Source organism: Malus domestica, chromosome 05 (genome assembly GCF_042453785.1).
Source record: "Malus domestica chromosome 05, GDT2T_hap1".
In the NCBI taxonomy this organism is placed as follows: domain Eukaryota; kingdom Viridiplantae; phylum Streptophyta; class Magnoliopsida; order Rosales; family Rosaceae; genus Malus; species Malus domestica.
The window spans coordinates 36,047,851-36,060,649 of NC_091665.1; the positions used below are offsets into that span (position 1 = coordinate 36,047,851).

Consider the following 12,799-nt stretch of genomic DNA (forward strand, 5'->3'; position numbering starts at 1 on the left):
CTTGTTTGGCATGGTAGAGCCATTCCCAAGCATGCTTTCATGACTTGCTTGGTAATTAAGGATTTATTAACCACCACAGATTAACTTGCTACATAGGATGTCCGAGAAAACACCGAGTCATGTTTTCCGTCACCACACTATGGAAGGGATCATCCCTACAAAGATTGGAGTCTTACCAGAGGGGTTTCATGTCAGCTGCTGCATGATTCCTTCTGCACTAGTTCAATGTTGATAGGCAAGTGGAAGAGACCGGCAGACTGAGCTTTATCGGCTGATCAACAAACTGAAGTTAAACCTTTCATCTACCATGTTTGAATTGGAAGAATAAATTCATCCTGAGGTCAGAACTGAGAAAGCAAATACATGTCATTGTAATCCTCAAGTTAGTAACTTGCCGAAAACTTACAGCCTTCAATAATATCTGTCATATTGAGATAAATACACCCAAAGCTTGTGCAAGGGGTTATTCGAGTCACAGTACAGGGGATAAATCACATAACCATAAAATATCAGAAGATAGTATCCTGTAGTGCTTTTTCTCTTTCAAACTCTGATATGCCCTTTGCACTTAAGCCGATGCTAATTTCTAAACTTCACTTTTTCTTCAACATAAATGCATCAGATTCTTTTGAGTGAGGCTTTCAGATGTGGTTGAAGACTGGTGAGATTTGTGGCCATCTGAACCTCATAAGACAATTCTTCATCTACCAACTTAAAAACTCGGGTTATCTCTCTCACCTATGCCCAAAACAGAAAAGCATCATAATTTATTCAAATTTCATTTTTAAGGACAGATAAATCATTTTTGTTATTGAAACCATCAAGATTGGTTTATAATTCATAGAACAAAATATCTAAAATCAGACATCTTAGAAACTAACTCATATTTCTTTTCAACTTGTGGTCGCCTCCACGGATAAGATACTAGATTTCATAAATCTCTAAACCAAAAGAATAACTAGTATACTAAAAAAACATCAAGGGAAAGGACTCCAAGCGAATCTAGATATGATATTCTGTCACCTATTCTGTAGATATACTTCGGTTTTGTCTTTCCCTATTTTAAGGCCCTGACCTCATCCGATTCTTATACTTTCTATTTTGCTTTTGTTCATACTAAACCCCCACCCATTTTGCAAATTTTCGACACATTGCACCAGGCAAATTCATATTGAACAGATCTTGAAAGGTTCGAAAGAAAAAAAGTTGTAAAATGTTCATCTCTCTTTGTAATATCTCAAGATCCTTGTGGCACCTCATCGGCCATGATTCTAGCAGCAAAATCATCATACTTGTCAAAGAAGCTCTCAACTGTGCCAATATAGCTTATATGTTATACCTATAAACTCTACAGCACCAATATCCTGCCAGCACAATCTTACTGCCAACTGTAGTACTCAATATATATATATATCAATTTATTTCTTCTACAGAAGATTACTTGTAGCAGGAAAATAAACAGCATGCATTTTTTGAGCCAGTTCTATGGAACTTCGACATGAATAATGGTAATTATTGTATCCAAAGATCAGCTTAAATTACCTTAGAAGCATTGCCCACAAGCTCGCTCTGAAGCTTTATTACTTTCTCTTCTGCATCATACGTCCCTTTCTAAAGGAATTATATGAACAAAAAATTCAGCAGATCAAATAAAGCACCAAGTAGGAGACATGAAAACTTGTTGAAAAAATTTCATACAATTGTTTTCAGAGTCATGCAGATAGAAGCCATAATTATCAGCTAAACTTGCATTCACTTTTTACAAAAGTAAGCATTCCAAAATTAGGAACTGTAAATTCCATATCAAGTAAATTTCTTTTGCAAATGGGGAAACCAAATCAAATCAAATCAACTCCTTGGTAGCAAATACCTAAAGAAATCTCAAATATACCTGATTTCCAGAAGAGACAACAAAAATTAGAAGCTCTGAAGAAAGAAAAAGAATAACCCCACTATTTTCAATAGGGTAGTGCTAACCACACACCCATTTTTACTTCCCACACACCCCTCTCAATGTTTGGCCGTCGAAGCGAATGAATTGGAGAAGATAAATAGTAAAAAATTAACAACGGTGTGTGAGAGAGGTAAAAATAGATGTGTGAATAGCACTTCTCTTTTCAATACACCTTGAATATAGTAAGTTATCCATTCCAATCCAATCCTACGAAACCGAAAGTTGCATTGGAAATGGCCCACATGGGTATGTACATTAGTGAATCTGGGTCATCAAAAGACTCGATCTTTATTTGAATGGAGTTGTTTGTAAATGCTAAAGCATGTAAATTTTCAATTCCTTTCAAAAATAACAGAAGAAATGAGAAGAAAAAACAAAAGGGCAGCGACATATTGGTCAAAATTAACAAAAGAAAGTTTGAGAGGGGCAATTCAATAGAGTTAGAGGAAGCAGTCACCTGAACTTCGACAAGGCCGGTGCTTTGAGAAATGACAACTTCAATGGAACCATCTGGTTTGGGCCTCCAAAACCCACTCTCAGCGTGCATTGGCTCCCCAGAATTCAATTTCCATGTCTTCTGAGTGTAAGCTATGAAGGGCTGCGATGAAATTGTAACCAGATCGTCAGAGGCAAGCAAAGAAGATAAGATAATCAGAGAGCGAGTTTACTGTTTACTCGCTGACCGAGTCAACTCGCTGACTCAGTTGCTGAAAAGAGAAAGTGGGAGGGCCGGGCGTACGTACCTTGCCGGAATGAGAGAAATTGAGGTGCTCGACGTAAGAGAAGGAGTTGATGGTGGGAAACCCACCTTCTCCTTGTCCTTTCCATGTACCCAGCAGATACGAGATTGGTGCTATTGCTGGGTGCATGGGTATGTCCGGTGATGCTGTAGCAGTGACACCCTCCATCTTCTTATCTCCGGCAGCAGGCTGAGGCTAACAGTAAAAAATGGCTTTGCTATTCTCGTCTTCTTTTGCCTCTGCTCTGCCGCGCGTGCCTAGTGCTCGTCCAATTACCAAAGTTTTAATCTTCATCGTCGGCTAAGTCCTTTATTAATTTATTTCTTAATTTACCAAAAAACAATGAGAGAAATGTTTAGATTATGCGCCAAGTCTAAAACGTTATTAGGTTCGGTTTTGCGCAAAATTTTTAACACTCTATATCTTTTTATAATCTCTTTCAAAATTTTATTAGATCTTCATTTACCATTTTAACCCTGAATATCTGTCTCATAAACTTATTTTCCAAACAAACATGAATTAAGAGACAAAAATAAATGATTTAGACTCATTGACAAGATGTGGCTCCGACAATAAAATATTGTATCTTTATATCATAGAAATTAAGAATTAGACTGCTTACGAAAGTAATTGTTCTGGGTCTATTTTTTTCATCATTTTTTTTATTTGGAAAGTGATCATTGGATTTCTTCCACAAAATTCACCTAATCAAGGGATTCGAGACTTTAAAATTTGATCCAACAGTTAAAAATTAGGACTCCTTTACAAAGTTATAATAACTTTAGTTGTTGGATTAAATTTTAAGGATCTGAATCTCCATAGATTTGATGGAAATGATCCCTTTCCTTTTTTCCTCTAATTTTACCGATTGCAAATTAGTAAACATGCAAGGTATTTTGGCTCCCCATATCTAACAAAGAGCTCATGATCACGAGAGATTTTTTAGTGTGACCGATACACAGGATGATACATTACGTATCATTATGCAAATGGTAGGATATGTATGCTAAAAAGTTAATAACTTAAAAAATAAAATTTCACACCACTGCTATTAAAACACGTCACAACTAAAAATTGGTCGATGATCACAATTAACTTGGAAAATTTTGTATCCGACGTGTCCACCAGCCACTGGAGTATGAGAGGCCAGCTCACAGAAGGCAGTCCGACCACTATTTCACAGAGGATTAAACGGCGAACCATCCATCCCCATAGCCATGACCGTTTCCCTCCCTCCCTCTCTTTGCTGAAGTTAACTAAAACACAATCCCAAAATTCCCAAAATCTTTGATTTCTCTCACATTTATATAATGGAAAATGGAAAATTGGGGTTTCCTAATTCTAGTTTGGTTCTGTTCCACAAATTTCTCTCCCATTTCTCCTCACACCTCCTCCTCCTCCTGATTCCGGGCTTGTGTGGTGGTCCACTCAAGAGTCAAGAACCAGCGCATTCCCCTTCTCAATTCCCACCAATTCCCATTCCCTTTCCAACCCATGATTCCTTCTTTCGTTTTCTCCCCACTTTTCAAGAAAGATTTCGTCTTCCTTTGACAATTGCTTGGGAAACAAACAATCACTGCTTCAAAGGGGAAAAGATTGCAGCTTTGTTGGTTTTCATTGCCGCATTGAATTTCTGGTGGGTTCTGCATTCCCTGCAATCTTTTGTTTCAGCTGGGTTTCTTTTATTTCAGATGGGTTTCTTTTATTTTAGCTGGGTTTACATTGTATTTCTGGTTGGTCCAGCATTCTCTGCAATCTTTTATTTTGCTGGGTTTCTTTTCTTGCAGACGGGTTTCTTTTTTGTTTTTGCGTTTGCATTTGATTTCTTTGCTTAGTTTATCTGTGTAGATTTGACTAGTTCTAATTTGATTTATTTCATGCAGTATTATTTTCTGTACGTTGACTTTGGTTTTTGTGTCTCTGTCTCATACGTGCCAGCCGCATACTGTTTTTATTTGTATATGCATACAAAGGGTATGTTATTTGACTATAAATAAGTATGTTATATTGTTGCTTGTAGCAGAGGAATGTTATTTTTTAATGGTGATTGTTACAAATATATGTATATAAAACATGATAAAAAATGAGGAGTTTGGGCTCCTTTCTTCTCCTGATGATATTAGTTTAAAGGGTTTTGTAATTGGCTGGTAGAGGATGTTTTGATGAGTATAGTATACTTTTGCGTGCTAAAGACCTCCGATTATCTTCTTGTGTGAGTACAGGTTAAATCGACATTATCTTGTGCTAGAAGTAATGGATTTTTGTGATGATATGATCAGGAATTACCTTTGAGGGGTGTTGTGTCATTGTTACCCCAATTTCATGTCTTCAAATCCAGCCAATTTTTCTGACTCTTCTGAGGTAAGCGCTCCATATCAATTCTTGGTTATGCATTTTTGTTCTGTAAAGGTGTTAATCTAGCAATTTTTATGTCTTGGAATATTTTCTTGCTCTAATGCAGATGAGTTATAGCTCGTCAGAAGAAACAAAATACGGAACCAAGATCAAATCTCAGGTCAAGAGTGGTGCCAATTCATCGAATGATAAGGTTTACGACCCAAAAAACGTAGATAGAACAGGTAAATCTAATGCCAGGTCAACCAATAATCCATCAGGTGGACCTCAGCAAGTGGATCAAGTTTCCAAAGGAACAGAACTCAGTACTAAGGCTACAGCTGAGACAATCACCAACAATCGTCCATCTCCAAGCCCAATGGCACCTGCAAATTCTGAACTTCTAACCAATTCAACAGGAATGGCTACAGGAGGTATGAAAAGTAACAATTCTGTCACCAAACTTACCCAAATGAGCGGCACTAGCTCCCGCTCTGACAGCTTAGAGAGCTCCTCCAGTGCACCCCTCAGGCCTCATACTGGTGGCGACGTGCGGTGGGATGCCATTAACATGGTCTCTAAAGGTTCCCCACTTAATCTTAGCCATTTTCGGCTTCTCAAGCGCCTAGGATATGGAGATATTGGCAGTGTGTATCTTGTTGAACTCAGAGGAACAAACACATTTTTTGCCATGAAAGTCATGGACAAGGCGTCTCTTGCTAGTAGAAACAAGCTGTTGCGAGCACAGACAGAAAGAGAGATACTTGGACTTCTTGACCACCCATTCTTGCCCACTCTCTATTCTTACTTTGAAACTGATAAGTTCTATTGCTTGGTCATGGAGTACTGTAGTGGAGGTAATCTACATTCTCTTCGGCAGAAGCAACCAAACAAGCATTTTACAGAGGAAGCTTCACGGTTAGTACCTTTCCAGTTCTTCTGATTGCATAATTTTTAGTTAATTGTTGATTGCGATTAATTTTTAATATATTTGATCTATGATCCGTACTATTAAATTTCCTTACAAGCATAATCAATGAGGTTTGTCTTGGAAATACTAGTTTGACGCTTCAATTCACTGCTTGAAGTTGCACAGTTAAAGTACCTTTCTTGCATTGTAAGGGATGTAGATGTCATGAAATTACGTTTATAGATGCAAGAGTTACTTCGTTGATAGTTGGATACATAATGTAGATTATAGGTCTCTATCCTTGCCGTGTTTATGGACAGTGGCACGGGAAGAATGGTTCTTGCCAGCTGCAGAGCTGCATATGTTATATGCTGACTGATAGAATTCTTTTATTAAAGCTTGATGAAAGTTTAGACGTTTAGATTGCTGTTCTTACTTTGTATCTTTTGGCAGGTTTTATGCATCACAGATTTTGTTAGCACTTGAGTATCTGCACATGCTAGGAATTGTGTACAGGGATTTAAAACCAGAAAATGTTCTAGTAAGAGACGAGGGTCATATCATGCTCTCAGACTTTGATCTCTCACTCCGTTGTTCTGTCAATCCTACGCTAGTCAAGTCTTCATCTGCCCATGTAAGCAATGGTGGTGCTGCCGGTGGTGGTGGTGGGGGCATTGTAGACGATGACCTTGCTGTGCAGGGTTGTATGCAGCCATCCCATTTCTTTCCACGCATTTTACCTACCAAGAAAAACAGGAAATCCAAATCAGATTTTGGCCTTTCTGCTAATGGTTCCCTCCCTGAACTGATGGCAGAGCCTACAAATGTGCGTTCCATGTCATTTGTTGGAACACATGAATACCTAGCCCCAGAGATTATTCGTGGAGAGGGCCATGGTAGTGCAGTGGACTGGTGGACATTTGGTATCTTCTTATACGAGCTCTTACATGGGACAACCCCCTTCAAGGGTCATGGAAATCGTGCCACACTCTTCAACGTTGTAGGCCAGTCTTTGAAATTCCCAGAAACACCACAAGTGAGCGTTGTGGCGCGTAATCTCATACGAGGACTCTTGGTGAAAGAACCACATAAGCGAATTGCATACAAAAGGGGTGCCACAGAAATAAAGCAACACCCATTTTTCGAGGGAGTGAACTGGGCTCTGGTGAGATGTGCCATGCCTCCCCACATTCCTGAACCGGTAGACTTTTCACAATATGCCAGCAAGGAGGTGAACTCTGCAGACAAAAAGATGACAGACGTGGGAGTTGATAAGAAGAACGGTAGCAATGATTCATCTTATGTAGAGTTTGAGTACTTCTAGCACTCCTTTCGGATGATATGTTACATCTCGGGAGGAAAACTACACTGTACAAAGAGCAAAACGTTGCAACCCAATGAGATAAATACTAATAGCATTACATGTTGAGGGTTTCACAGGGAAAACTTTTGTTGACAGAATATTATTGATTTCTTTCTAGGCAAGGGGAAATAAAAACTCATATATAGGGATGGAAATTGCATCCGAAGTTTTGCATGTCATTCTTTCATGTGTGTATATACGTAGATTTGTGTGTTAAGGATTTGTCGATATGTACTACATTGTATGATTTGTATTTGGTCTGGTGTAACATACTCTCAAATGATTCAGTAGGACTAATATTTGTTCCATTGATTCTGAATTTCGTGTTTGATTACACAACTCCTCCTGGATATTGTGTCTCTAACCCTTGACTTGTTTAGGCATCTCCTTCTTGCACTTGGTAAAGATGCCTACTCAAGCAGGCCTTTGGGACTGCAAAAAAAGGGCATATGCCGAAAACCAAAGTGAATATTCAAAAGACTGAATACAAGGAATGTTTGAGAAAAGGGGTTGGGATGAAAACTATAAGGCGGCTGTTTGGTCCTGTTCAAGCCTTCAAGTGTGATTAATAAATACCAAACTCTTATAACTAAAACGCTAACCATGAAGTTGAAGTTCAATAAAAAAACTAATTGGCGAAATTTCTAGCATTCGTCCATTCACATGAGGTTTCAAGCTCAATTTTTCCTCTCCTATATCACATGAATGAAAAAAAACATGTACAACTCCAATACAACATAAGAAATTGGGGTCTCATCCTAAAAACACTTTACATTGATAAGGTACAAAAAAAAAAAAAAAAAAAAAAAAAAAACTAATGAAAAAAATTTGATTTTTTAATGTAAAAATATGGTTTTTTTTATTAAAATGAACAGTAACGAGAGCTTTTCGTTAAAGTTTCAAAAAAAAAAAAGCTAAAACAAACGTGCAATCATCGTGGATACAAAAATAAATGCTGAAAAGATCAACCATGTATGATTACTTGTGGCACAACTCAAATGTAAACAAATATCAACTAGTTATTTCTCTTCTAAATATTAAGAAACGTCTCGGGTTCAAATACTCGCATTACGTTATACAAAAACAATGCAAACCATGAATTTGGGTGGATTTTGATGAAATAATAAAAATAGTTGGACAAGAAATCCAAATATTCGAAAAGGAATGCACGTGGAATAAATGGGAAATTAGTTTGAGTCAAACAGGGAAGAAAGATGGCAGAGTTTCTCCTCGTAAATACAATCCAACCGAGCAATTATCAACACGGCGCGGACTTGCACTTTCAATCTGATCGAGAAATACAACGTTTTTGTCATCACTCAACTCTCATTTCTCAATTCCCAATTCGTCCACCGACCTTTCAATTTCCATAACTAACAACAAATTTACACACTTTTCAGTTTTGACTGCTTCTGATTTCTCTCTCGCCAAAGACCAAAGCTTGCGAGGCAAAAAGCACGAAACTTTCACCTCTTTTGGTGTCGGGGGAGAAATGGAGGCCTTCGATAAGATCAAGGTGACCAACCCAATCGTCGAAATGGACGGTATGAGATTCTCTGATTTCTACTTTCCGCCATTGTTTTGCTGTGAACTCTTGTTTAAGCTGCTCAAAAACGGCATGTTTCTCTGCTTTTTTGAATGCTTGAATTAATCTGGAAAATATGGATTTGATTGGCATAATACAAATTATCAAAGTAAAGTTGTGTTTTTGGATTGATCCCATTGATCAGAGCATGCCCTTCAATACAGGTTTGAAGGACAACCCAATTAATATGTTCCATAAAAGTAGATGATCATCGTAGAATTACAAGATTTGGTGAATTTTTTAGGGCTACTATGATGTTTCTGAGCTGAGATTTTTTCAAATAGACTTAAATGATCAATGTTCTATTTTGTTGATTTAAGCCGAATTGCGTGCAAACTACCTTATTAAAATCATAGGACATAGATGCAATGCTACATCTGAATTGAGACGTATAAGTATTTTCCGGAGGCTCGGAGCTGTACGAGAAAGATTTATTCAGCATCTTGTTAGCTGTGTTTAGTTATGATGTCTAATTTCCGTGATGCAGGAGATGAAATGACTCGGGTGTTCTGGAAATGGATTAAAGACAAGGTAATTTTGTTATCATGGCGTTCCCGTTGATTTCATGTTCTTGATGAATCTGTAACTTGTTTTTCGTGTTCCACAGCTTATCTTTCCCTTTCTGGAGTTGGATATCAAGTACTTTGATCTCGGGATCCTTAATCGTGATGCCACCAGTGATAGAGTCACAATTGAAAGTGCAGAAGCTACTCTTAAGTATGTCCAATTATTCTTCCTTTACTGCTCTTTTGCTATACTGGAGTACCCTTGAAGAACATTACTACTTTTATCTTCATTTTATCTTTATTACTATTTTTAAATATTACTGGAACGAGTTTGACATGTTTAAATGGGCTCACACAATCTAGTTTTTGTCATAATTTGAATGGAATGACGATTCAAATGGTTCGTACTAGGCATGATTTTCCGTATTCTGTTGGTACCATTATCATATTTGTTAAACCTATTTCTTTTTCATGAAGACAACTTTATCACATATTGATGCTTCTTTACTTTCTTTTTGTAATTTACCGTTTCTGTTCTTGTCATTGTAGGTACAATGTTGCAATAAAGTGTGCAACCATAACTCCTGGTATATAGATGGACTACTTGGCTTTTTTGATGGACATAATTTGGATAATGTACTATTGTGATGATCTGAATCATTTATTTGGATATAATAGATGAAACTCGTGTGAAGGAGTTCAACTTGAAACAGATGTGGAGGAGTCCAAACGGGACAATACGGAACATTTTAAATGGTCAGTTGAATAATCCCTCGATATTTAGTATTTACCATTGTATATTCTGTGTTTGATCGATTGTAAGCAGCCAATGCATTTCCGTGTTCTGCAGGTACTGTTTTTAGAGAACCTATTATCTGCAGAAATGTTCCCCGTCTTGTTCCAGGTTGGCTATTATTATGTCATCTAAATTTGTCCTCGTATCAACATCAAAAGAGCTATAAGTTAGTGTTCATTTCAGGTTGGACAATGCCAATATGTATCGGGAGACATGCTTTTGGTGATCAGTACCGAGCAACTGATGCAATCATAGAAGGACCTGGAAAACTTAAAATGGTTTTTGGTAAATTGCTTGTAGAGAAGTTGAAATCTAGTGCGCTTGTGTAAATTGCTTATCTGCACACACACATCATAAAGGTACATTTTTACCTTATCTATTGCTTTGCAGTACCTGATGGGTCCAATGAGAAGACAGAGTGGGAGGTTTACAAATTTACTGGCGCAGGAGGCATAGCTTTGTCCATGTATAACACAGATGAGGTTCAAATTTCGTTTGAGCAAAATATTAAAAATTCTGGTAACATTGTTACCAATGTAAATGAGCTGCTAACAGCTATTTTTATTATGTTTAAATGTGAGAGCAGTCTATCCGAGCTTTTGCTGAGGCTTCCATGAACACTGCCTACCAGAAAAAGTGGCCACTTTATCTTAGCACTAAAAATACTATTCTGAAGAAATATGATGGAAGGTTTGCTGTTATTCTTTTGCCTTTCATCTTTGTCCGTTTAATCTTTTCTTTTCTTTTCTAAGTATTCGTTATTGGGGAAAAAATTAAACCATTAAATTCCCTCATAAACCTTAGAGCGTGAGTGTATCTGTGCGTGCTCATGCAAAAGAGTGAGAGACAGAGAAAGGTATGGGACGCTCTGTGCTCATAATTACCCATGTTACATTATCGGTTGGTATGTCTAGATGTAACGTTTCACTATTGGATATTTATTGCCATTTTCTTACTCTTGAATTTGATGAAGATTCAAGGACATCTTCCAGGAAGTTTATGAAGCTCATTGGAGATCAAGATATGAGGCTGCAGGGATTTGGTGAGATACCTTGTCAAGCACACAGATTAGTTTGCGTAGCTTCGGTGATTTTCAACTAATTAATACTCTGATTTGAAGGTATGAACACCGTCTTATTGACGATATGGTTGCCTATGCTCTCAAAAGTGAGGGAGGTTATGTTTGGGCATGCAAAAACTATGATGGGGATGTGCAAAGTGACTTCTTGGCCCAAGGTCTGTATTTACTTTTGTTAAAGCCTGTGAGTTAGTATTCAACTATTTGTCCATTTTAACGTTTGGTGCTGCTTTTGTTGGAAGCAAATGGAAATGTACTATTTCGTTGATGGTTCCGGCAAATGTGTTTGCTAATGTTTTGTTACCTTTCAATAAACTTCGATACAGGTTTTGGATCTCTGGGGCTGATGACATCTATACTGGTATTCGTTTCTGTCTTGTATTTCCGTTCTGCTTGTGGGGGTACGTTTATGACTTTGGATGTATGAAAACTTGGATTTGGTTCCAGGTGTGCCCAGATGGAAAGACCATTGAAGCTGAAGCAGCCCATGGTACAGTAACCCGCCATTACCGGGTCCACCAGAAGGGAGGCGAAACAAGCACAAACAGCATAGCTTCGATCTTTGCATGGTCACGAGGTCTTGCACACAGGTATTAGCCAGCATGGTCCGGTGGTTGAAAGTATTTGGATTTTGTGTCTGTTCAGAAATTGTTTGAAATATGAGATAAAGAGTTTGAATAAACCTGTGTTATCGTATCAGGGCAAAGTTAGATGGCAATGCCAGACTCTTGGATTTTACAGAGAAACTTGAAGCATCTTGCGTAGGAACTGTCGAATCTGGGAAGATGACCAAGGATCTTGCACTCCTCATCCATGGGCCTAAGTAAGTGCTGTCAAGAGTCGTATTTTGTTGGTTACTTTCAACTGCGTTTTCTGCTCCTGTATGATAAAAAGTTTCATGTTTTGTGCAGGGTCACTAGGTCTCAGTATCTGAATACCGAAGAATTTATAGACGCCGTGGCTGATGAGTTGAGAGTTAGATTGTCTAGCAGAGCAAAGTTGTAATCTCGGCATTAGCTTCAAAATAAATAGGTGGAGCATACTCGTTGGTAAAGCTTTGAAATCTCTCTTTACAAATCAACACTTGCGCAAATAAGTTTTTCTCCGATGTGGGTGGGACTCTTGATAAATTTTATAGTTGTATTGGGAAATCAATTTTCCTTGAGAATTTGTACGGTTTGCAGTTACAATGATCATGTCACACTTGATTGAAGAAGATTGCTCCTTCCTCCGATTTTTACCTCTTCTCTCTAAAAAAGGGGCTGTAGGGTGAGGAGTTCGGCCAAGCAGCACGCCGAGGCTAGGTATTTTTCGTCTGCGAAAGCCCATGGGAATTCCAGTTGATTCCAAATGCGTGTTTATTTGTTTGCTACCCCTCATTGTGGGTGGAGTGTCCTCCTAACCCGAGTAACTTAAGACGTGCTTAAAGTGACCTCACAACACCGTATAGTAGTGAATAGATTTCAATCACCATGATTCACTTAACCTAAGCTCCATTATTCATCAATCGCTTTAATGCCTGCTTAGTTACAA

General features: G+C 38.0%; 3 protein-coding genes across 5 annotated transcripts; 2 read left to right on the forward strand and 1 right to left on the reverse strand.

Moving 5' to 3' along the window:
* Positions 1-348: 348 nt before the first annotated feature.
* LOC103419796 (peroxynitrite isomerase Rv2717c) lies at positions 349-3,065 on the reverse strand. The gene is made up of 4 exons (XM_008357889.4): positions 2,698-3,065; positions 2,412-2,552; positions 1,543-1,611; positions 349-738 (listed from the first exon to the last, which is right to left on the reverse strand). The coding sequence occupies exons 1-4, from the start codon at positions 2,860-2,862 to the stop codon at positions 619-621; spliced, it is 495 nt and encodes a 164-aa protein (XP_008356111.1). The 5' UTR covers positions 2,863-3,065; the 3' UTR covers positions 349-618.
* An 829-nt stretch (positions 3,066-3,894) lies between these two features.
* On the forward strand, positions 3,895-7,620 carry LOC103435341 (serine/threonine-protein kinase RHS3). 2 transcript variants are annotated; one of them, XM_070821250.1, is made up of 4 exons: positions 3,895-4,330; positions 4,974-5,055; positions 5,156-5,946; positions 6,392-7,620. In XM_070821250.1, exons 2-4 carry the CDS (start codon positions 5,017-5,019, stop codon positions 7,260-7,262), a joined length of 1,701 nt encoding a protein of 566 aa, XP_070677351.1. In that variant the 5' UTR covers positions 3,895-4,330; positions 4,974-5,016; the 3' UTR covers positions 7,263-7,620. The 2 variants fall into 2 exon arrangements, with proteins under 2 accessions (XP_070677351.1, XP_008371953.4); XM_008373731.4 differs by having other exon boundaries at positions 3,900-4,330; positions 4,917-5,055.
* An 842-nt stretch (positions 7,621-8,462) lies between these two features.
* LOC103435343 (isocitrate dehydrogenase [NADP]-like) lies at positions 8,463-12,500 on the forward strand. Of its 2 annotated transcripts, none has more exons than XM_008373733.4 (16): positions 8,463-8,606; positions 8,702-8,845; positions 9,374-9,417; positions 9,494-9,603; positions 9,942-9,979; positions 10,071-10,148; positions 10,243-10,296; positions 10,372-10,473; positions 10,579-10,670; positions 10,775-10,878; positions 11,162-11,230; positions 11,309-11,424; positions 11,593-11,627; positions 11,714-11,856; positions 11,967-12,089; positions 12,178-12,500. In XM_008373733.4, exons 1-16 carry the CDS (start codon positions 8,516-8,518, stop codon positions 12,269-12,271), a joined length of 1,437 nt encoding a protein of 478 aa, XP_008371955.2. In that variant the 5' UTR covers positions 8,463-8,515; the 3' UTR covers positions 12,272-12,500. The 2 variants fall into 2 exon arrangements, with proteins under 2 accessions (XP_008371955.2, XP_070677356.1); XM_070821255.1 differs by having other exon boundaries at positions 8,511-8,612.
* The last annotated feature ends 299 nt before the right edge of the window (positions 12,501-12,799 follow it).

Coding starts and splice junctions, on each gene's coding strand:
- LOC103435343 (XM_070821255.1), top strand. CDS start 8,516: ATGGCAGAGTTTCTCCTCGTAAATACAATCCAACCGAGCAATTATCAA. Junction 10,671..10,774: donor CCATGTATAACACAGATGAG/GTTCAAATTTCG, acceptor ATGTGAGAGCAG/TCTATCCGAGCTTTTGCTGA. Junction 11,425..11,592: donor AAGTGACTTCTTGGCCCAAG/GTCTGTATTTAC, acceptor ACTTCGATACAG/GTTTTGGATCTCTGGGGCTG.
- LOC103419796 (XM_008357889.4), bottom strand. CDS start 2,862: ATGGAGGGTGTCACTGCTACAGCATCACCGGACATACCCATGCACCCA. Junction 2,553..2,697: donor ATTTCTCTCATTCCGGCAAG/GTACGTACGCCC, acceptor ATTTCATCGCAG/CCCTTCATAGCTTACACTCA. Junction 739..1,542: donor TTGTGGGCAATGCTTCTAAG/GTAATTTAAGCT, acceptor TTTTGGGCATAG/GTGAGAGAGATAACCCGAGT.
- LOC103435341 (XM_070821250.1), top strand. CDS start 5,017: ATGTCTTCAAATCCAGCCAATTTTTCTGACTCTTCTGAG. Junction 5,056..5,155: donor ATTTTTCTGACTCTTCTGAG/GTAAGCGCTCCA, acceptor GCTCTAATGCAG/ATGAGTTATAGCTCGTCAGA. Junction 5,947..6,391: donor TTTACAGAGGAAGCTTCACG/GTTAGTACCTTT, acceptor ATCTTTTGGCAG/GTTTTATGCATCACAGATTT.